This window comes from Centropristis striata, chromosome 4, assembly GCF_030273125.1.
Source record: "Centropristis striata isolate RG_2023a ecotype Rhode Island chromosome 4, C.striata_1.0, whole genome shotgun sequence".
Taxonomy (NCBI): domain Eukaryota; kingdom Metazoa; phylum Chordata; class Actinopteri; order Perciformes; family Serranidae; genus Centropristis; species Centropristis striata.
Genome location: NC_081520.1, coordinates 25129975 through 25154023, shown reverse-complemented (window position 1 = coordinate 25154023; position 24049 = coordinate 25129975). Strand labels below are relative to the sequence as shown.

Genomic DNA, 24049 nt, shown 5'->3' with positions numbered 1-24049 from the left:
TACTACCACTCCACCAGGGTTCAAATTCATTTAATCTTTGGAACCTGCTGTACTGTGGGCATATTAGACCAATTAAAGCACAGGTGACTAGGTGCAACATGGCTGAGGTGTCTCCATGGCGAAAAGATGAGGAAATGTTTGTTTACTAAATATACTATTTCATTTCTATATGTACATGGAGGTTTAGGCTATGGAAACAAAGTATATTTATTATAATAACTGCACATTATCATCACAAAACTATACTTCCTGAGTAGCATGTTAACTGATGCTAAGAGGCCTTGTTGCCTCTCCAGCCTGCCCCATAACAAGGCTTTTCATGTAGACTAAGGCCTATTGCCAATCCTCTTATATTGTGCCGCACTGAAATGGATTAGAGAGTAACGCCTACGTTTTGGCCCTGGGTCACTTTGAAGGGATTTCATTGAATGGGCCTGTAGCTGACACTAGACTCTTATATCGATGATACATCAACACTTCCAATATCATTTTTTGGGGAAGTTTGCTCATTTTTGGACCAGACGTGCTTTATTTATGTGGAATATGTGATAGTAGACTATATTTTGTTTTTCAAGATATAATGAAGGAAAAGGAACCGCGGGGCCCAGGTGTGATTGTCTTTGTCCTTCTTCAGACATGCTTCCGGTGAACAGAGGTGTTTGTGGAAACGCACAGGAGCCTTTAGAGGCGCTGACTGCGGGACGTAAGTAGCTCTCCAGGGTGCTGAAGTTGTCTCCAAACGCGACAGACGCAGCGCCAGAGCTCTCTTACTGTCACTTTCAGCCGTTAATCCAAACGCAATGTCTTGGCTGTGTCTTCACGGGGCGAATAGGTAAGGGTTTGGGGATGGTTAGGTGAGGATTTATGCGGAAAAGTAGATCCGAAAGGACACTTGTAAGATTGTCTCATCAGACCCTGGGGCTGTCCTGATGGCACCAAATAAATGGTAAGTGTTTTTTCAAGTGTTTTTTAAGTGGTAAATTGTGATTAATTAAAAAATTATACCGAGACTTTTTTATCCCGTTTTGCAGGTGTCACTGGTCGACTTGATAAGTCAATAGTGAACGCAAAGATTCACTATCTTGGACACCCTGGGAAGACAATGCAACATATTCATCCAAATTTCAGAGGGGCACTATGGGAGTCCAACCACGCATGTTTGCCCATAATTAAAACCAGAGCAACTTTTACCACACTGCCCTTCTTTAACTTTCTGTTATGGGTCCTCCTCGGAGTGTTGACGTTCCCTTGCTGTGTCCGTTGTTTAATATTCAAAGTGGGGGTCTTGGGTCCCTGGAATTGCGACCCTGTCCACTACAGGGCCCTCCCCGTTGCGGCAGCCAGGCTTGCTGTCAGCAGAATAAACGGAGACCTGAATCTGAACCTGGGCCTGACAATGGACTTCATCATCCTCCAGGAGCCGTGCGAGACCTCCAAAGCCCTCACTGCGTTTATTTACTATGAGAAGATGGCGGATGCGTTTGTGGGGCCCACTAACCCGGGATACTGTGTTGCAGCTTCTCTGCTGGCCAAGAACTGGGATAAGGCCATCTTCACTTACGGCTGTGTTAACTATGAGCTGGACCGGGTCATAGGATACCCGACCGTTGCCAGGACAGTTCCGTTTCCTACTGAGGTGCTGTTCACCGTGCTGAAACACTTCAGGTGGGCCAGTGTTGTGGTGGTCTCATCCAACGAGGATATGTGGAGGGATACTGCGGGGAGAGTTGCTACTGCTCTCAGGCACGAGGGGCTTCATGTTGGCCTGGTTACATCTATTGGTATGAATGAGACGGAGGTGGAGAGCACGCTGAGGAAGGTCCAGGCTGCAGGAGAGATCAGAGGTGAGTCTGTGACAGTAATACTGGAGCTAGATGCGGTAAAATGTTAATTTAACAGTGGGAGGATCACAAAGTAACCAAAAATCATAATGGATCTATTCAGTTTTATAAAAAATACCCCTGATAATAAACCTGTTGTACAAAAACACGGGGAGCAGATGTTACATCACAGGTGAACAACATGGAGAACTGCAAAATGTCAAACCATCAGCTGTCCTAATCTGCTTCACCAGGATTTTATCACATCCAAGCTGTACACACCCTCTCCAGTTGGCTCTTAATTCGACTATCTGAGCCTGACCAAGAAGCCATTTCTATACTGCAGTTTCAGTTTGTGGTTAAAGTGAACTAGGGCAGCAACTTCATTCAAACATATTTAAACAGTATTTAATTCTCTTTTTTGGTATTGCTATACCTTTACTCAAGCGTAGAAAGCTGCAGGGGCTGGATATTGACAGTACAGTTGCATTGATGCCTGTAGAGTGAGTGGGCCCACCAACAATGTGTTTTGGATGAGAATGGGTCAATGCCACTGAATATGGTTGCCACCTTGGAAATACTATGTCTGTATTAAAAGAAGAACTCATGGTAAATAAAAAAATGGTGCAATTTGATATATTGTCCCGAAAAAAATTGCAAACTCACCTCCGTCATAGTTTTCTTTCTTTTTTCAATAAAATAGTATAATAGCAATCTACAGAACAATACAATACAATACAACAGTACAATAGCAGCAATCTTTATAACAAAATTATGCTTATTCTACATGATGTAAACAAACTACATAAATTAAAATATTTATGATTCCTGGGTAATATTTATGTTGATCCATATTGTCCAATGTTACGTGTCTGTGATGATATGATATATAGTAGCTAGTTAAGGCAAACATTTTCAGGACCCTAGACTGTATAAATATGGACATAGTTTCCCTGACATCACCCACAGGGTTCTGAAGTGCCCAAATGAAGCTCAGTTTGGGAGGCTCAGGCCCTCACCATCTTGGTAGCGCTTGACTCCTCCTGACTCCCAGTGGCCTGTGCCTCCTGTGACGGAACCCACATGTCACTCAAAGAGGCCACACCCCTAATCATGCATAATCATGCTAACCCTTGATATGATTTAAAAGGGTTGATTACAAAAAAAATCACACCTCCTATAGTTATCATGAACGAGGAAATTAGCTATAGAGACAAAAGAAATTTTTTGTACTGCCTATGAACATGTTTATTTCTGCTGTGAAGTCAGGCATTTTACATGGGGGTTTATGGGCCTCAAGTGGCCAGTTGAGGAACTGCAACTAAGCTACTGCCATTAATCAATTAAGTTGGTCTGTTGTTAACTTTTAGAGTACATTTTAATCACTACACTTGACGTTAGAGTACTTTATCCAATGCTGCATTTGTCCAGTTGTCATCTATTGACACAATAAATTATTATGATTATTATGGTTTATAGTATACAAATGCCCATAAAAGAAATATTTGAGCATGTGTTCTTGTCTGTTTCAGTCATCATCATGTGCATGCACTCAATCCTGGTCGGAGGGCAGCAGCAGGCTACTTTTCTTCTCATAGCACAGAAAATGGGCCTGACTTCCGGGAAGTATGTGTTCGTACCTTACGACACCCTCCTCTACAGCGTGCCCTACACCAACGTCTCCTACTTCGCCCTGCAAAACAACAGCAGGCTGCGGGAGGCCTATGACGCCGTGCTCACTATCACTATGGCCTCTGAGAGTTTGTCTTTCAACGAGGCGTTCACTGCCGCCAAGAGGAGTGAGGAAATTACGACAGGTGTGCAGCCAGAGCAGGTAAGTAACAAGTCTGAGTGAAAACTCCTTGTCCGTGTGTACATTGAAAATGTTTTGTAATGTCTGTCCATATTATTAACCAGTAGTTGACAAAAAATTACCTTTGAAAAATCATACTAACACATCATATGTTCATGTGTAGGTTAACCCATTATTTGGGACCATCTATAACAGCGTCTACCTGCTGGCCAGGTCCATCCACAATGCCAGGAAACAAGGCATGCGGCTGTCAGGTTCAAACCTGGCGTTCTATTCAAAGAACATAACCTTCACGGGCTTCAACCAGAAGGTCAAGGTGGACACCGGTGGGGACGTTAAGACCGACTACATCATCCTGGACTCTGACAACAGGGGGAGCCAGCTGTACCAGACCTATCTGGTGGATCTAACGTCAGGAGTGCTTCGTTTTGCTGGGAGGTCCATTCATTTCCCAGGAGGATCTCCTCCGCCATCTGATTCCAGCTGCTGGTTTGACAAAAATGCTGTCTGCACTGGGGGTAAGAAGTCTCACCCTGGTGTGTGTGTATATATATATATATATATATATATATATATACATGTTTGTGTGTGAATATTGGTGCACATTTTATGTCATGCTCTCCATGCATTTCCCACAATATCAAGTTACCTGTTGTCATCCTCAGGTGTGGAGGTCACCTACATCATAGTGGTGTTGGCTGTCATTGTCACTCTGGCTGTAGGAGGACTTGTTATAAGTTTTTATATCAGGTATAACAGAATTTAACCTTGTGTTTGTCTCTGCTACTGTCCCTCTTTGTCCCCAGTCTTTCCCATCAATTTTAAGTAAAGGGATTTTTGGATCAGAGAAGATGCACTCATGCACTCTATGTTGTGGTGTGCACATCAACGGATGGTTTGTGTAAATACTTGAGAATGAGAAAGGAAATTGTGAAAGTATGAGTCAGCACAGGCATAATCTCTGGAGTAAAATGAGTCATAGTTATACAAGTTAAAGTAACGTTTATTTTGAAGTGCGTTAAGCAGCACTACCAATCATATGACTGTATTTTACGAAAGTAGATATTTGATTATACTTGAGCTTTTCTTGTTCCAAAGATGATCTCTGAGGTAGTTTTAGGAAACCTGCCATTGGTTGAACTGATTTCCTCACCTTTTTCCAAATCTCACTTTCAGGAGGAGACTCCAACAAATCCAGCTGGTCAAAGGTCCGAATCGGATTCTCCTGACCTTAGATGACCTCACTTTTATCAATCCTCAGCTCAGCAAAAAAGTAAGCAGCACCACTATCTCTCAATCATAGTCCATGTCTTTTTACACATATTGAATATCAGTTCAGAATATGAGAAATTGTGCAGATTTGCAAAAAAGAAATGTCTGTGGATGGATCTCATTTCAATTTAATAATTCCCTTGTGTTTGATGTTCCACAGAAAATTACTTTAGAAGATCTGAGCGAGTCCAAGAGCGCTTTAGAAGAGAAATCTGCAGAGCGCTCACACTCTGTGAACAGCATGCAAACTGCCACTCATGAGACCACCAATGTAGCGGTGTATGAGGTATGAAACACTGAAAGAGTCTTGCACCTGTTGCTGTTTCAGCTTGCAAAGTTTAAAAATGTACTAGGCTCAATATGTGAAACACATAGCAGCATAGACAAGCAGCAACATCCAGGCCTTAAAAAACTGAAGGCCAATGCCAAAGTGCCTTAAAACTGCATTCTTTCTGATGGCCAGCAGGGGGCGACTTCACTGTTTGCCATAAGAAGTCAATTTGTATTGATGTCTGTGAAAAAAATTATCTTACTTCTTACTTGATTTATTTCCTCAGTAAACACTTTCCTAATGATGTTTTGTTCTCAAGCACTAGTTTCAAGTCCTCTTCACTTTCTGCGAGGTTATATAAGGTTGTTAGACCTCGTAAGATCAAGCTAATTTGTAATCATGAGTCATAACCGTATTTCCCAAGTACTCACATTAAAATTGTGGGTGGCTGGGTGAGCAGACAGCAAAATAGCTATTGGAAATAAAATAAACACACAATATAATAATATAATTTGGTTTATGGAAACCATAAAGCAAAAGCTGCGAGTGGAAGACAATACTCACAACAAAGGTTTGATGTAGCAACATTGCTGCTCTTCCAGGGTGACTGGGTGTGGCTGAAGAAATTTGAAGATGGACATTTCAAAGAAGTGAAGCAGAGCACCACCAAGATTTTCACAAAGGTAGAGCACTCTGTATAAATAATTATAAAATATTGTAGATTAGTTTTATAATATGATTATCTAAATATAATTTCTCTTCTTCCATCATTCCATCACCAACGTGCTTATCTGATTTCTCAGATGAAAGACCTGAGAAACGAGAACGTGAATCCTTTCCTCGGTTTCTTCATGGACTGCTCCATGTTTGCAGTGGTGACGGAGCACTGCTCACGGGGCAGTCTGCAGGACCTGCTGAGGAACGAGGACGTCAAATTAGACTGGATGTTCAAGTCCTCGCTCGTGCTCGACCTCATCAAGGTAAACATTGATGTACTGAACATGCACAATATTATTAGAATTAGATTTATATTCCCATCCATTTCTTGACATTTCTTGTATGATTACTGTTGAACACATTGTGCTTTCAGGGCATAAAATACCTACACCATAGAGATTTTGCCCACGGCAGACTAAAATCTCGTAACTGTGTGGTAGACGGGCGTTTTGTTCTCAAGATTACTGACTATGGCTTCAATGAGCTGCTGGAGACCCAGAAAGCTCCAATAGAAGAACCTCCGCCTGAAGGTACCTCCAGCTTTCACTACTATTAATGATTGTCTAACATTAACTTTAAAGTGTGGTGTTAACTCACTCCCAACCCTTCACACAGATGCTGGGTCAGGACATCTTGGTGTCATTTTGCAATATACTGGGTAGCCCTTCAACATCTTTCATCATCATCCATAGTTAGTTTGATTAATAGAGTTCGTCAGAACGCAGCCTAATGTTCTCTGCAGCATTACAAACTGACCTTGGGTTCAGGCAACAAATCTACTTGGTTAGATTTAGGAAAAGATTATGTTCGGGGTTAAAATAAATATGTTACGCTGAGCTATCATGGGTGCATTCCAGGAGCTGGACCCAAAGAAGGTGCCGATTCAGTCCAATGAGAATTGCTTGCCTTGCAAACACCAAAAAGGTTTCCAGCTTCTGGGTTTACTTCCTGAGTATGCAGCCCCCTGAATAGTGAGCAAATGAAATCACATATTTTTGTAGGCCAAGTAGAGTAGCATCACCATGGGGTCTAAGTCTAATGTAGCCAACAGAAGTAAAGAGCTAACATTTTGCTATCGTAAACTACTGCCCGGTTACATGACTTAAACGTCACAGCTGTTATCCATCAGACAGTCTCCGACAAGCTAACCAACAGTTTTGACAAGCAAGTGAAAGTGTAGCCTAATAAATTGTTTATTTATTTATCTATTTCTCTTTTAGAATTGTGGAAATGCTTTTTGTTGCAATTCCACAAGTGGCCACTTGATAAAATTGGCTACATGGCTATGCAGTGGTACTGTATCCAGTTCTATAATACATCTGTGAAAGCTAAGCTAGGCTAAGACCTCACTTCCTCTTTTACAGCAGCACTTCAAGAGTGATGCTCCAGGGTTACATGGACCACCATTGTTTGATGCGTAGGGCCACTGACCAGTCGTCCTTATTTGATGAATTGTGATTGAGTCCATGTTGGTTGCATACCAAATTATTTTTTTCTCTTTTTCACTCAGATTTATTTTGGACAGCTCCAGAGTTTTTAAGGGACCTTGCAAACTCACGTAAAGGCACCTACAAGGGAGATGTGTACAGCTTTTCTATCATCCTTCAAGAGGTGGTGGTCAGAGGACCACCATACTGCATGCTGGGTCTACCGCCTGAGGGTGCGTATTAATCAGGGAAGATGAGCTGTAGGAGCATTTGTGAGGGATCTGAGATGTAGAATTAAAGAAAAATGCCACAATTTTTTCGATCCTCCTCATCAGAGATCATCCGTAAAGTGAAGAAGCCTCCTCCGATGTGCCGGCCCACTGTGGCCCCGGACCAGGCTCCTCTGGAGTGCATCCAGCTGATGAAGCAGTGCTGGAGTGAAATGCCGGACCGCAGACCAACATTTGATGAGATCTTTGACAGGGTACATTTTTGGACACACCAGTGTAGCATTACAGTTCTTGTAACACTCTAATCAAACACTCTAAAGAGTAACATTCATGACTTTTGACACGGCTCTGTATTTTTTTGAGTAGTTCAAGATAATCAACAAGGGTAAGAAGACGAATATCATCGACTCCATGCTGAGGATGCTGGAGCAGTACAGCTCCAACCTGGAGGACCTCATCAGAGAGAGGACAGAGGAGCTGGAGGTGGAAAAACAGAGAACAGAAAAACTGCTGTCAGAGATGCTACCACCGTGAGTTTGACCATGAACAAAAAAAAACATAAGATTTGGTTAGATTTACCCAATAGCATGCCTGATCCTCTGCTTTTTGTCATGTTCTGCCCGTCTTCAGTTCTGTGGCTGAGGCCCTGAAGACTGGTGCCACAGTGCAGCCAGAGTACTTTGACCAGGTGACTATCTACTTCAGTGACATCGTAGGTTTCACCACCATCTCCTCGCTCAGTGATCCCATCGAGGTGGTCGACCTTCTCAACGACCTCTACTCTCTGTTTGACGCCGTGCTCAGTAACCACGATGTCTACAAGGTCAGAGAACAGTATTTTTAAGTGTCATCTATATTTAAGAAAGACACTGACATGCTATTCATGCATGCTTATAACTGATATGTGGATATCATCTAGGTGGAGACCATTGGTGATGCTTACATGGTAGCGTCAGGTTTGCCAAAGAGAAACGGCAACAAGCACGCTGCTGAGATCTCCAACATGTCTCTGAACATCCTCAGCTCGGTAGGGACCTTCCGTATGCGGCACATGCCAGATGTGCCCATCAGGATACGTATAGGAATCCACTCAGGTGAGACGCGACAAAGTCTCAATCACACTTCACATGATCAACGTTCTGCTCCAGTTGAGCAGGTGCACAAGGGCAATTTTTGACCACATGTTTTGACTGAATTATGGGCGTGGCCTGAAGCTTTCCCAGCGGCCACTTTTTACACTAATGGAAATGCGCCTACTGTCTGCAATGGGAGTTCAAAGGCTTCTTTGAACATTTGTCTGAAAATGTTCTCTTATTTTTAATTACATATAATTCTACATAAAAGAAGCGGATGTAGTCTTTGGGCCTGAAAAGAGAAGCCAACTTCGAAGACTCCACTGGTTACCCGGACATCTGATTGTGTTAGAGTCTGTGAGAAAATGACCCTACTTCTTAAATTATTTATTACTAGAACAAACATTGTCTTAATGGTCACAGTTACTAGTTTCAAGTCTCCAAAACAGCATGATGTTCATTTTATAAATTACTGTCCTGTATAGAGTAATAAAGCAGGGCATGCTTTAATACAGGGCTACATTGTGATTGACAAGTAGCTACCACGGTGACCTATCAATCAGAATAGAGCACTGTAGCACTGTGTACATTTAAATAGCTATGGGGCTGGGTTATTCATAATCTCTCTCTGTTTGACACAGTCCCATGCAACAGATCATCTTTCTTTTTGTTGTTTTTTCAGGGCCCTGTGTTGCCGGGGTGGTAGGTCTGACTATGCCTCGGTACTGCCTTTTCGGAGACACCGTTAACACTGCGTCTCGTATGGAATCCACTGGGCTGCGTGAGTTTTTTGTACACATACACTTCACATTTTGTGGTGTTGTTTTGTGATGTTCCCTTTTAATGTTTTCTTCTCGTTGTCCCTCAGCTTATAGAATCCATGTAAATATGAGCACTGTGAAGATTCTCCATTCTCTTAATGAGGGTTATAAAATAGATGTCAGAGGCAAGACAGAGCTGAAGGTAACATCACACTCTCAGTATTTCGTATTAAGAGAAACTAATTGAGAGGAAACAATCTCAGTTTCTATTAATCCATGCCTTTTTTTCTTGTTTGTTCTGTTGTTGTGTTTTTCAGGGTAAAGGTATTGAAGAGACATACTGGCTTGTAGGTAAAACAAACTTTGCAAAGCCTTTGCCAAAACCGCCGGAGATCAAACCAGGGTAAGAGCCTCAAACTGCTGTTAGTCCTTGCAATAATTAAATGTGTACAAATGGTTATGTATGCATTATATATACACCCAGGGATAACAGCATTGCACTATATTTGATGTTATTGTACACTGTCCTTGTTTTAAATAAACCAATGAATGAATCAGTGAATGAGTGAATAATCACAAGAGCACAACCGACCAACCAATACAGGATTTTTAAAACTGATACTGATTTTAGAAAAGAAACATTCACCAATTAACAATATGGTGATTTTTTTCAACTGGTATGATAAATATATATATATATATATATATATATATATATAAATACATAGACTTTTTCTATGTGGATTGTGCACAAATATTGCACTGATTTGACTATGAAAAGGTGCTCAGAAATATTTTCTTAAACAAATACCTTTTCATACATGATACATACAATGTATAGCAAATCGCTTAATAAACATCAGTAGCGTATGTTCCGTATTAGTCCATTTCTGACCATTTAGATAAAGACTTAATGAAACGATAAATTCTAAATCCTTCCTGAGCATCATTTTTCTTCTTTGTATGTTGTGTAAAATAGTTTTTCATATTGGCAACATCCACACTAATACGAAGAGATATTAATATGTCTGTGATAAGCCAGAAACAGACAATAAAATTGGCTCTAATCATCATCTTATCTCATAGTTTGCAAAAAGTATGTTTTAGGGGATGTTGCATTTCATTTGTGTTTTGAACATGTCAATGCCTCCAATGATGCATTTTCGACTCATGCAAATCAAAACTATCTGAATGTTACTTCAGGGAAGATAACCACGGGCTGAACCCTGAGGATATTGCTGCATACAGGAGAAAGAAAGCTGAGAAAAAGACTTGACCTTCTTAGTCCAAACACAGGAGGTAGAGACCTGCATGCCAGCTGGTGTTGTGTTGTGGAAACGTTAATGTGGCTGTCAGCTCTATGTAACCAAATGTGACCTCAGAGTTTAACCTTTCTCTTTGATTCCTGAATATGTGATCTACTTGTTTTATTAATCTCTTGATCTTATCCACATCTTCTTAAGCAGATTGGGGAAAGCCGTCTGTGTTCAGTTCATGTGCTTTTATTGTGGCGGGCTGGCACATTTTTATAATTAACTCTCTTTTATTTTACTGTGTTTTGTGGCAGCATTTGTTGTGCTTTTTGTCTGCTTTTGTGTCCTTCTTTTGAATCTAAGATCTCTACAAATGTCTGTGAAATAAAATACTTTCTTACTGTAAATACTGTCTTAACTCCACCCTGTTTTGTTTATTAGGGACAACTGGCAGGAGATGGTGACAGAGGAGATCAAGACCCTTTTTCGCAAGGCCAACAGGCAGGTGGACAAAAAGATATGAATAAGAGAAAGGGAAGGAAAGATGTGTAATAAAACCAGAGGAGAGGAAGAGAGCAGGACACATCCAGAGACAGACAGAGACACAGAGCTGGAGGCAGGCAGAGGACAGAGAGCACCTCCCAGCCTCTCTCCGATGCCTAATGCAGACTTGTTTAAGAGGATTGTCAATCGACTGGCTAATCTGCCTGCAGCCAGCGCAGCAGAACACAATGGTGCTAATGTAATGAGAGTTGTCGCATTACCTGGCTACGTATCTGCTGCCAGCAGCGCAGGAAGGATGCACTCATTCACTCCTCTCCACACTCACCGGCCACTGAGTGGTCACCAGGGCACCCAGAGGTCACCCACCGGAATGATTGAACGCCCCAAACGCCTATTTCAAAATGAAATGTTTTAAATATTTTCTGGTGATAATGTCTGTTTTTAGTTTGCCATAAAAGCTTACTTAGCTACCGAAAAATAATATATTTTATGAGCCCTCTGAAGTTGGAGGCGAAAGGCTGCTATTAGTTATGTATTTGATTATTAAAAGAAAGAAAGAGACATTTGCCACTTTTATTTCGACTCTATTAGAGGAGAATGACAAGGAACAGTTGATCAAGTCTATTCAAGCCCATTCCTACAAATAATTAGGGGTATAAATAACCAGTTTCATCACAACATGACATTTTATAGAGTATTTGGACAATGATGCCATATTCTGATATCACAAAGTCTGCCACAATAGGATTTTGATTTGATCAATCTGAGACGATATCATATGGCCATTTAACACAATCAGCTACAATGTTATTTGAGCTCTTCCATACATTTCAATTAAAAATCTATACTTTTTTATAAAAGTAAATGAATAAAAAGTGAGAATTTTTAAATCGATTTGATAAAATGTATCAATATTTCCCACTATGCATTAATGATATTGGATCATTTAATTTTTCTTTCGCTGTAAAATTTTTATTTTCAATAATTGAAGTGTGAAAGGACTTCATGAAAATCATGATAATGCAACAAAAGTAATTATTTTTAGTATGTAAGTTTTAAGGTCCTTTCCTGAAATTTGTTGCCGTTTCCAAATTGCTCAGTGATGCATTTTTTCCCCAGTGTTCATCAGAAAAATGATTTGTGAGGCGATCTTTTCAATCTTTTATTTGAACAACTACAGCCTTGTTTGTCAATGTGAGAATGTGATCTCTGCGTAGCAAATTTATTTATTTATGTCCTCAAAATTAAATTTCCCTTTTTAATGTCAGACTAACTTTCAATCCAGATACATAACAGATGTTATGTTGTTTATTTGTGAGTTCAGAAGAACAAACAATGTGTGTGCGCAATGTTAATCACACCAGGAAGTGTTACAGCTGGTTTCCTCAGATGCTGCACAATATAAATGTTCAATTGTTGTACATTTAGAGACTTTTGTATTTATCTATGATACACAATGAAAGATCACTGAAGAGCCCCATCTAGTGTTCAAAATTGAGATTTATTTGAGTGCTTCTGGTTAAAAAATAATAAGCAATTTATTGTTATTTTTAAAAGGCATGTAGACATAAGTGGATACCTGAGCACTCAATAAAGATGTTATAAAATTTAACAGATAATGATTTTGAAGTACGTCATTTTATAGAATTGTATTTGTGAAAGAGTTGTTTGGATATGAAGTAAACTCACAACCAAACTTTAGCCAATTATGGTCATTTTCTAAATAACATTTTTAAATAATCCCCTGCATCTCATCATGTCAATATTCTTTCTAGCAGCTAAAATTATGCTTGATGTGCAAAACAACAGCAGAGTCAGTCAGAAACATGTATATTATGTAATTTATATGTTGTTAATTGTGTTGTATATTATTACTGCAATGCAAAGTATAAGGTTTGTGTAAATATGACATCATTAAGTTATTAAATCATTCATTGTTAACACCTTCAGCATTTGGCCTTTATTACAGTTGAACCAGTCCTTTTTTCTCTTTGCAACCAGAGGGGGGCGCTGCAGCTCTTACACAGAAACCCAAAGTAAGGGATTTTTCCACCAAGGGGTTGCATCATCTTGTAACAGTTCATACAGTGAATAAAAGGCACCTTTGAGTCTACAAGGTCTTTTTTTTTTTTTTTTTTGGATTGACCTACTTTTGTGCTGCTGTGCAAGAGTTGCTGGAGATTCCCCTTCACCATGAGAACCCTGCCCTCCAGTTTTTGTCGTGCACATTGTGCTTTTCCTCTGTTTGGAACGTCCACACAAAGATCCCACTTTTTGTAGAGGAGTTGTGGTGAAGGAAATGAAGCACAAAATTCTCTGGATGGTTGTCAGATTAGCAATAACCTCCACATTCCAGACCTGGGAGGATTGTTTGACCTCCAGCCGACTGGAAAGATTGTTATCCTTTTCCTTCTAGCGCACTCACATTCCTCTGTCTCCAGTATCAACTGTATCAACTGTGTTTAGATGCCATTCAGACATGACTTAAAAAAAGAAAAAGGACAAACAAAGAACCTCTTTGTGGGTTTTTTATTGAAAAATCAACACATTATTACATAATCACACAATTCCTACAGCTTGTTTGTGGAACACACCTACAGCAACAGTATGGCTGGCAATTGAACATGTATTAATCACCCGATCTTTGCCATCTTTCCTCTGCAAGCTCAGCTCGTGCAGCGAAACAATTCAGTGCAGACTGGAGGCAAAATAAATATCGGAGCAAATGGGCTGAAAAACAAGCTTGTGCAAAGACCTTTTTTGTCTTTAAACATTAAAGATGATGCAAGAAAATGCACAGTGCCAAATTTGGCAAAGAATATGTAAAGAAAACTTACTTAATATAAGCACGTAGTCTGCCTTTGTTTATAGTGATTTAAAATGAGGCACATGGAACATAATTCAATGCTAGTGGGCTGATAAGTATACAGAATTGTTCCCTGGGAGATTTTAGTGTGTCTAAAAGTTCAGGTACTCGGTCCACAGGTTGCCTATTGGAATGTGCTCATGAGGTAACAGTCATACCAAAAATATCACAATTTCCTGCCACCATATCAGAAGTAACAAAGCTACCCACCCCAATTCACAACATTAACATTATAGCTCGTCACGCATCTTGTCTCCTTTAGGTTTAACCACTCTGCCGATGTACAGGATGGAGTTGGTCTTATTGTCTTTCACCAGGAAAATGAAGGGGTGATCTACATAGAAGAGTTTGGGGTTCCTCAGCTTGTCTGAGCCGTAGATGCTGGTGTCGAACGGGTTTCCGTTCACGTCCAGCTCCAGAGCTGAGGCGTGGAACACGTTTGACAGGTAGAGCTCCTTCTTTCCAGAGATGTTGGACAAGTCAGCCTTGGCTTTGTCCACAGCCTCGGTCAGGCCGAGATCAGCCAGATTTTTCTAGAAAAGATGGATAATTGACAATTAAAAGGGTTGTGGGTTGTTTTTTTATATGTCTATATTTTGAGACTGTTCCCCCCTAAAAATGACAGTTTACAACGCCCATTAATTACACTCACCTGCAGATTGTGGCTGACGTCCATTGCGATTTTGGGGAGGGAAATGGCCACAGCCCTGTTCTCCATCTTGCTGACCCAGGTGTCCACCTGCGCCCTGGTCAGGAGTTTCTCCAGGCGTTCCAGGGGCTCCAGGTGGTAGGGCATGATAAAGATCATAGAGGCCTGTTTCTGGCCCAGAGGCATGTTGAGAGCATAGATACGGTTCTCTGTGTCGTCGCAGAAGTCGTAGAGACCTGCGAAGAGAAGACAGATCAGACATGAATCAATCATGGAAATAATTAAATGAGATGAGGTCAGAAGTAGAGCAAATGGCTGAACTCACCTGTACGATGCATCATGGGAACTCCAATAGTGAATGAGCGGGTCACCAAGAAAGCTCGTGTGTCCACCATTTTATCATGGAATTTCTCATCCCAGTGAGCTGTGGTACAAAAGATATCAGACTCAGCTACACATCTGCACAATCCTTTTACATCTCCATATGCATTGTGATGAAAAAAAAAGTAAGTAGAGATTCTATTAATACTCACGCTTGAAGTACATAGCGTTGACAATCATGGCTCCATCTGCGTTCTGCACGTCCTTGGTGACCTCGGGCACCTTGCCATCTGTGGACTTGGCCGCCCACTCGTTGATGGAGTTCACCGCACTCCTCTTGTCTCTGAAGTTTATCTTTGAGTGGTCGTAGTTGTAGTGCTTCTTGCTGTTCTTCACAAAGTCATCAGCAAAGGAGACAGAGCTGGGGCCGTAGAGGCGGTTGTTGATCTTCCACGTTGTGTTGCGTGTCTTGGCATTGCTCACCTGGGAAGCAGGAACAAAGAAATGATGACTAATGGGCAATAAAAACAAAGTAGTGAGGGTTTAATTTGAAGCTGGGGCTGTTTGTCATGGAGGGAAGTGCCATATACAATAGTTTATCTAGTTGTGCTCACCTCAGAGAGCAGCTCGGACAGGCCTGCGTGCAGATGCTCATCCTTCAGTTTGTCAGCGCTGAGGACAGTTTTGACCTGAGAGGCTGTGGAGGACTTTCCACCAAGAGCCACCATGCCCAGAGAGGAAGCCACCACCACAGGAGAGATCAGGATGTTCTCTGTGTCCTTCTCCTTGGCCATGTTGTGGTAGAGGCTGAATCAAAATAACAAGGAGGATTATTTGCTTTTGTTTCTATGGGATGAAAACTATTGTAATAAACATGGTATTGGAATATAGATTTCAGACCTGAAGGCCAGATTGGCGCTGTTATCAGCCAGCGTGGTGGCATGGCTGCTCAGCTTCTTATCCTCTGCGGAGGCCACGAGGGCCAGCAGACAAAGAGCAACAACGTTCGTCATCCACATCCTGTTTGTCTCCGAAAGCAGCTGCAGCAGCCTGCACAACAGAAACAAAAGACAAAGCTAGGGTTGATTTCCATAAATCTAGCAAATGTGTATGTGAGTTTGACACCGCAGAACATCTCCTCAGAGTGAGTTTGTGGCATGAATGAATAGTCAGAACTGTTGATTTAATAAGATGGTATATGTCAGAGACAAAGTGCCAGGACACAGACTATGATTTGGATGTGGAGCTGTTAGAAGCAGGGCGGGGGTTGGCTCAGCCCACACAGAAGCTCGGGAACGCCTCCATTTTTTCAGGCAGACATGTTCCTCGCCACGTCAGCAGCACCGAGGCTCAGCTGCACAGCTGGAGCTGCAGCAGAGTGAAGCTCTGTGCTGACTCCAAACTGAAATATGATCCCTCACTGTTCTCTACATTTACTGTCCAATGCAAACTGTTGCACACCTACGTTTTGATGACTTTTTTCTTGAGCCAGAGGGTTAATAAATCACTGCGTTTTACTGTGTAAACCAGCAGCACTCTGAGCCATCTTTTGTCTCAGAGAAAGGGCGTGTGCCTGCAGGCTACATCTAACTCATCCCATCACTTGTTGAAACAAAGTACCAAATGCATAAAGGGTGTGGTCGTAGCAGCGCCTCTAAACATGTTTCTGATCCTCATCTACCATTCTGAGAGTATGTTGCCTGCATCTTTGTATTTGCATATTTATGAACCAACAGATAAAACTTTGCATCATGTTCGGATACCTTGAGATCTTTTGAGGTCTGCGATTTTCATTCTGAAAGAAAAGAGTTGTATGTAATAATCTTCATAGAGCAGGCAGTGAAACAGTATACAGGCTCTCATAGAGCCACATTCCTTGTTGTATATTTTTTCCATTCTATATCCTAGTTTAAACCCCTGGACTGAAAAAAAATCACTTATTGTACAAGTTAGTCTCCTTAACAATCAGACTGTTGTCTGTGTGACCCAGAAATTTTTTTTTTATCCTGCGTCACAAATGAGCAGCATTAGTTTCTGGAGGACAGATTTGAACCTCTAGTCATCAAAAAGTGATGGATTTAAGAAGTCAAAAAGCCAGATTGGGTGCATATAGAGTACGTCCCTACATCTGATTTCAAGTAATGCATTTAAACAGAGGAGTTGTTGGAAAACTTTGCCCCCACTGCAGACAAACTATAATATTCTTTGTGCAGGTCAAGCAGCCAGAGAGATAGAAAAGCTTTGAGGACTTAAAATGAAAAAACCTTGCACTGTAACTTTAAACCATATACACAAAGCACCCAATTCAGCCTCTGCATTCCTTCCTGAAAAAAAAGATGGTGATCTTCTAATCCTTACCTGGCACAGATTTGCAGTGTTTCTTCTTCTCTGACTTGTGTCCTGTGGAGAGTGTAACTGGAACACACTTTCCTGCTCTTTATATCCTGTGAGAGAACTTTCTAGAAGTGGGAATGGGATATTCAAATGGGGGTGTATGTGTTTTCCTCAGGAAGCCGGGAGCTGGTCCGTCCCCCTTGTAGCCACAGGAATGAGAGGGGGCAGTGAAGTTAACTCCTCAGCACTGGTTTGGGGTCAGCTTTGAAAGATTTTTTTAATCAGGCTGCAGACAGAAAATCTGATTCTGGGTCAGTTTTAGCTGCTTGTGAACAGAAATACTCGTCAGTCCCTCTACATTCTAATCTTGCTTTCTGACTCAATCTCTAACACTGGTTTCATCACTTGAAGAATATGTGTTTTAATGTGAACTGAATTATTCTTTTGCATGAAATATATAGTATTTAAACATAGTTTTTGCAGCGCTGTAAATCTGAGTGTATGAGTCTCTTTTGGGCATAACTCTCAGCAGATGAGACATCAGTGAGTGTGCACGTTGCTTGCCAGCATTTCAAGAAGAAAAGCAATGGTTTAACTTTTGTCAAATTTCTTACTTTCTTCTATTTATACCTAATATTATCATGGAAACATCCAGAACATTCACAGAAGCTCTCAGGCCCTGCCCCCACCCCCACACTGCCACGTCTGTCCAAATCAGCGCCTGATTGCAGGGTGGTAGAAGGATGGGGGTCTTCAGAAGGAGCACTGTCGTAAAAACTCCGCCGTAAAAACTGCTGTGTCCTGAAAAGAACAAACAACAGAACAAACAGAGAAGAACTTGTGTTAACCTGTCCGGTCTTTATTTGAGGCAGCAGACTGATAATAACGTCTGCATTGTTGTATCGAAGTTGAAGAATGATACATTTCCGTTTTTTAAAATTAGTTCCACATTGGGGAAATTTCAAGAATTACAGCAGCAAAGTGGATAGCAGAAAAACAATAAATCGTTTTTATAGTATAAAAAGTTTTAACAATTAAGACAAAGATACATTTTTTAAAAAAGGTCATACATAGTCAATATTCATATTCTGAATCTACAGAAATCAGAACAGAGTAAGACATTTGACAGATAAGTGACCATTCTGTGTTACATACAGTATACAGGCCTCCACCTTTTCAAGAGGCAAATTAAAGCACTTTTCAGGCATTTTTAAGGTGAATTTTCAAGCTTTTTGAGCGTCACAAAGCTGTTTGTAAATGAGATATTTATATACAGTGCACACAGTATAATAATTATTTAAGAGAGCAGAAATATAACTTTTTCAGAAGGATGACAAATTAAAACAACAAAGTTTTATGGTTAAATGTGTCCCGTGTTTAAAAGTAGACTTTGTATCCCATATAACTTACGTTTCAAGCCAATTTAAGCACTTTATTGAAAATCTGAGAACTTTTCAGATCTTGAAAATTAGGGCTACCCTTTCTTAGCTGAATAGACGACTAACTGGTCTTCTTTTGGTCTTAATCAACTAAAAAAAAGCAGTTAATTGGTTTTCTCATAATTAATGCCTTGCTTCAAAATAGAAGATTCTAAGTGATGCCTTTGCATGCTTCTCTGTGTAGAAATGTTGATCGATCAATTTAATGTATTCAGTCAGTTGACAAAATCATACAATGTTAGTCGACTAACAGTGAGAACACATATTGATGATGGTGTCTGACACAAACTATTTTCCAAGCAGAGGAATTCCATCAGTCTCTTAATCCCCCGAGCTCCTCCTCCTCTCCCTGTAGATTGCCCTGACATGCCATCTCATGAATGGCTTGTGATCTTTTCGTGACTTGTTGGGGCAGGCATCCAGAAAGTTTGAGGAATAAAAAAAGGTCCCCAAATCCTAACTTCACAACCTGCTCATCTAATTTAAAATATCAGATTATTCACATTTTGGGGACAGTGAACACACCTCTCAGTTTAAGCCTGTAAAAGGTTTGAGACATGGTTTGAGACAGGAGCAGGACTGAAGCCCCTCTGCTCACCTCGGGGGGTGTTTGTCATTCGGGAGAAGCCCCTGGAGCAACAGCTTACCCTGAAATTCCTCAGCATGTGTGAGTGAGGGTAACCTTAGGGTCAAGCAGGTCTGGTCAAATCTCCTAACACATGAATTCCATTTAGACAGCAACCTTTTCATTGTCTTCCCGGAGTGGTAAAAGCCTGGAAGATTTATATCATTAAAAGTGAAGAGAAAAAGCTCACAGGGGCTTGACATTAATATTTTATGTTTGTATGGAATGCATTCATTTTGTAACAGTACATAAACTAAAGCAAGGCTCATATTTGTGAAATTATTATTAGTGCTTTACAGAAAAGGTAAGAGCGGTTCACAACAGTGTTTTTGCTGTGTGTGTGTGTGTGTGTGTGTGTGTGTGTATTTTTGTTTGTGTGTGTGTGTGTGTGTGTGTGTGTGTGAGCCCTGAGAGATGATCTAAATAGTTTTTTTTGCTGTGTTTACAACTTAAGAGCAGATGAAAAAAAAAGTTTCTTTCTAAATCTTTCTTAGTTACTTTCTTCAACCGTAAAAATGTTAAAGACAGGATATAGTAGTTGAAAAAAAGAAAAATGATCCTGTGTTTCTTGTTGTAATTCTCATTTAGGCCACAAGAGATTTAATATCTGCACATATAAACATAAGGTACACATCTTGGTCCTCATTGATGAAATGAAGGTACGGTAAAGAAGTGGGCATACGGTCATTTCTACGCAAGGCTCGGCATTTATCTATGTGGACATGAGCGAAGGGTTGCTATCAAATCTGACATCTGGTCTCAGCTCGTGCACACAGGTTTGAGACAGTCGGAGAACTGTTATTAGACTGTTACAAGATTGAAATTCTATTATTGCTGCTACTAGTCTATCCTGTTATATGTTTACTATTGTCCTCTGCTATTAAATGTTTACAGCTTTTCCAATAAGCGCTGCTTCTTACTAAATGTAAAGAATTGCAATATATGTTTTTGTATTACTGTTCTAATATTATTGATATCTCTCCATTATAGTAATATTAATAGCATATTATATAATCTATTAGGCTATACACACATGTATAAATGAAATTAATTGATTGTCCACTGCTAGACTGCTGACAGCAGCAGGGATTCCCTTCCATACTGTATTTTTTGACTCTCTTAGATGACACTTTTTAGGCTGCAAAAACAAAAACTACATTTTTTTGGTGGACTTTTTTAAACATCTCCTTTCCCTTGAACCCATTATTTATCCTCACAATTGTTTACCCAGACATAAAGGTAGATTTCTTCCAGGAAGTGCCGCCTTCTGGATCCGCTGATTCATCAGTTTTAATCAATACAGGGACACATCATGTCACCGGGCAACAATCTTCTCTGCCTGGCACACTGTGTCCTGACCTGCTAACAAAACTTGTTAAGACAAACATTCTGCCTTGTTATGTTTTACAGATATAATTTGGAGACAAGATTATACAGATTATAGAATCTTAATCAGTTTAAGCAAATGGAATATATTTATTTAAAGTAATCACAGTTTCTAAACCAATATTAACACACAAACATAATCATTGTATCAAAATCATATTGCATGATTAATATATAAATGCATAGAGAGAGGGCACACACACAGCGAACTACGCATGCATTTGATAGTGACCTTTGATAGTGACCTGCGTCACGCACAGAGACAGACAACAGAGACAGAATAACAAATTATTTTAACAAATTGTTTAACAACAAAAACCAGCATTAATGAGAGAGATGACCTGTTTACCAGGGGGAAAAGCAAACCTCTTTCTTTACCTGTTTCGCTAATGAAAACTATTTTTAACTTTAGAAACACTGTCCTGGCAACATATTTTCATATGTTCTTAAAACTTAAACACAGGAAAGAAAAAAATCCAATCAGAGTTAAAAGTTGCATCACTAACTTTTGTTTTGCTTCTCAGGGCTTCCGTAAGAATCTGATGCAACAGCAGGAATAAGAGACCACAGAGGGTGGAGCGACTCCGACACAACTGCAGCAACAGTTTCTATTTGTGGACAGGAACATTGAACATCTGGACATGATTAACCTCAGCACCAGTCTTGCTCGGTTGCATCATCAGCTGTGTATCTCTATGTGTTTGTTAAGAAACGATTTATCCTTAAGGTTTTTGCTTGCTGATTTTCAATTCACTTCCAGTGAATGGATTTTAATGATATTTTTTGTCTATGGTTGACAGAATACCAACATTTTACCAAAAGGATCATCAGTATTTTAGATGTATTGATAGGGGAACTTTAAATAATAACGTGTAAGTGTTATTTATATGATATTTTTAGTGCTGGAATGTAACTAAGTACATTTACTCAAGTACTGTTCTTAAGTACATTTTTTATACGTGTACTCCACTACATTTAGCTGACAGTTTTAGTTACTTTTCAGGTCAAAATTTAACATAAAATACATAATCAATTTAAAATGATAAGGCATTTTTGTAAATTAAACCTCCTAACAGTATATATAGTTAAGAGAAGGCCGACCTTCACACAATTCAAATACTGCTTGCATAAATACATCACAAATAATCAAATAATATAATTAATAACATAACAAGTACTTTTACTTTTGATACTTTGATTACATTTAATGCTGATACTTTTGTATTTAAGTAAGTTTCGAATACAGGACTTTTACTTAGTTTACGTAGTGGAGTAATTTCACAGTGTGTTATTAGTACTTTTACTTAAGTAAAGGGTCTGAATACTTCATCCACCACTAGATGTTTCATATACACAGTCGCCCATAAAGTTGGAAGAAAATCTTTTTTTTTTTTTACCTCTTTCCATGAAATTATTGTGACAATGTTATTAACTCTTGACAGATAAAGTGTGTATCTTCTTAGAACTTTATTAATCAATTTCTTCCAAACATTTCACAATGAAAATGAAACCACAATTAACAGAGGATTGTGTCTGAAAACTAAATGATTCCAACTTTACGGGCGACCGTCTATTTAATGTACAAGACACTGTATGTATTGTTAGGCAGAGAAAGCAACCAAATCAAATCCAAGCAGTTGTTTGTGCAGTTGCTTTGCAGTGAAAGTGGCCACTGTAGAGGAAGACAGAAGACAGACGGGGTTGTGAACAAACAGAGGAGTTCAGCTACTCTCCTGTTTCACCATCTGTGTTAGTCCTTCAAACAAAACACTAACAGGATTTTGGCAGCCTGTTGAAACTGTTTAGGGGGTTTCTAAACACCTCTCCTCCTGCTTATCGCTTCCAGGCGGATCTGCGTTTGGTTTCTCGTCTTATTTACTTTCCAGACGGGCTGCAATAGTGTTGTTTACTGAATCAAATGCTGGACTCTCCCCGGGTGTACTGGGGAAAGTTTAAAGTGTTCTAATGAAATGTCTGAACCTTGAGGGACAAAAGTTTTCGGTATCATTAAAAGTTTCCAAAAGTTTCATAGATTATATGTTATACTACATGCAACAACTTATTCAACTTATATCTGTAGATTTTGAACAATATCTGTAAAATGAAAGTACTCTCAAGAAAACAAACAAATACAAAAAATATATATATAATAAATGCCAAATGCCAAATGTCTTCCATATCTGCATGTCTGTATCTTGAGCTGCTGTGACAGCTAAATTTTCCAACTGCGGGATAAATAAAGTCATATCTTATCTTATCTTATCTTATACACAGTTGCCCATAAGATTGGAATAATTTTGTTTTCAGACACAATCCTCTGTTAGTTGTGGTTTCATGTCATTGTGATATGTTTGGAAGAGATTGATTAATAGTTTTGAGAAGATATACACTTTATCTGTCAAGAATAAATCACATTGTCACAATCATTTCATGGAAAGAGATTAAAAAAAAGGATTTTATTCCAACTTTATGAGCAACCATATATGCATCTATCAGTGTCAGCTGTTATAATGCTATTCCGTCACAAACTTCTACAACCACGACTGCGCACTGAGGAAATGTTGGACACAAAGACTCCACTGAAGGAAGCAGAGCACATGCAGCTGCCAAAAAGACCATGACGCAAGACCTGCAAATGTTTCAGCTCCGCTGGATGATGTAACTTTCTCAAGTTTTGTGTCTATGAGTGCAGCGAGCTGTAGTGTAGTGAGGTCGAGCAGAAAGGACTTTAATGACATGAACACTGTTGTAACTGCATTAAACAACTACACACTCCATTTGTAGCAGCTTAAATTTATGTTAAAAGAAAAGTTTTTTGTCTGTATCCTGTAGCTAACCAGTTCTTATTTAAGTGCATTAATAATGGATTAAGTTACTCTATCACTGATACTGATCTGTCTGGATGAATCTTATTTAAAATGTCAAATTGATGGCATTTTTTTAGGCAAAGGAATATTCCATCAAAATGATTAGCCTTTGCTGAACTTCATTACAAAACAGTAGTTTAATAACATCTGCAGAACACGTTTTTGGTCAGTATTTGCAGAGTCAGAGTCTATTTTGGATCCAACTTAATGATGACAAGTCAGCTCCACTGAGATGAATCTTTCTAATGGTTTTAATAGTGATCCAACATGCCCCCTGGTGGAAAAAGTTTTAAATGCTACCTCAAAAGCCATCAGTTTTCTTTGTAGCAATTAAAGTTTTAATTGAGGTTACGTTCCAGTTTGTACTCTTTTACTCTAGAGATTTTTTTAATTTGAAAAATGTTTTGGTGGACTTTTAAAA

General features: G+C 39.7%; 2 protein-coding genes across 2 annotated transcripts; one reads left to right on the top strand and one right to left on the bottom strand.

Moving 5' to 3' along the window:
- The first annotated feature begins 839 nt into the window (after positions 1-839).
- On the top strand, positions 840-11206 carry gucy2f (guanylate cyclase 2F, retinal). Its single transcript, XM_059331372.1, has 20 exons — positions 840-946; positions 1032-1844; positions 3353-3654; positions 3797-4151; positions 4299-4383; positions 4810-4935; positions 5089-5191; positions 5779-5859; positions 5980-6156; positions 6267-6423; positions 7404-7553; positions 7656-7804; positions 7917-8080; positions 8181-8373; positions 8470-8644; positions 9306-9404; positions 9492-9586; positions 9702-9787; positions 10588-10683; positions 11079-11206. Exons 2-19 carry the CDS (start codon positions 1103-1105, stop codon positions 10658-10660), a joined length of 3312 nt encoding a protein of 1103 aa, XP_059187355.1. The 5' UTR covers positions 840-946; positions 1032-1102; the 3' UTR covers positions 10661-10683; positions 11079-11206.
- A 2822-nt stretch (positions 11207-14028) lies between these two features.
- Positions 14029-17451, bottom strand: serpinh1b (serpin peptidase inhibitor, clade H (heat shock protein 47), member 1b). Its single transcript, XM_059331123.1, has 8 exons — positions 17336-17451; positions 16741-16772; positions 15878-16027; positions 15592-15784; positions 15190-15460; positions 14982-15080; positions 14660-14892; positions 14029-14540 (listed from the first exon to the last, which is right to left on the bottom strand). The coding sequence occupies exons 3-8, from the start codon at positions 15994-15996 to the stop codon at positions 14238-14240; spliced, it is 1218 nt and encodes a 405-aa protein (XP_059187106.1). The 5' UTR covers positions 15997-16027; positions 16741-16772; positions 17336-17451; the 3' UTR covers positions 14029-14237.
- Between the last annotated feature and the right edge of the window lie 6598 nt (positions 17452-24049).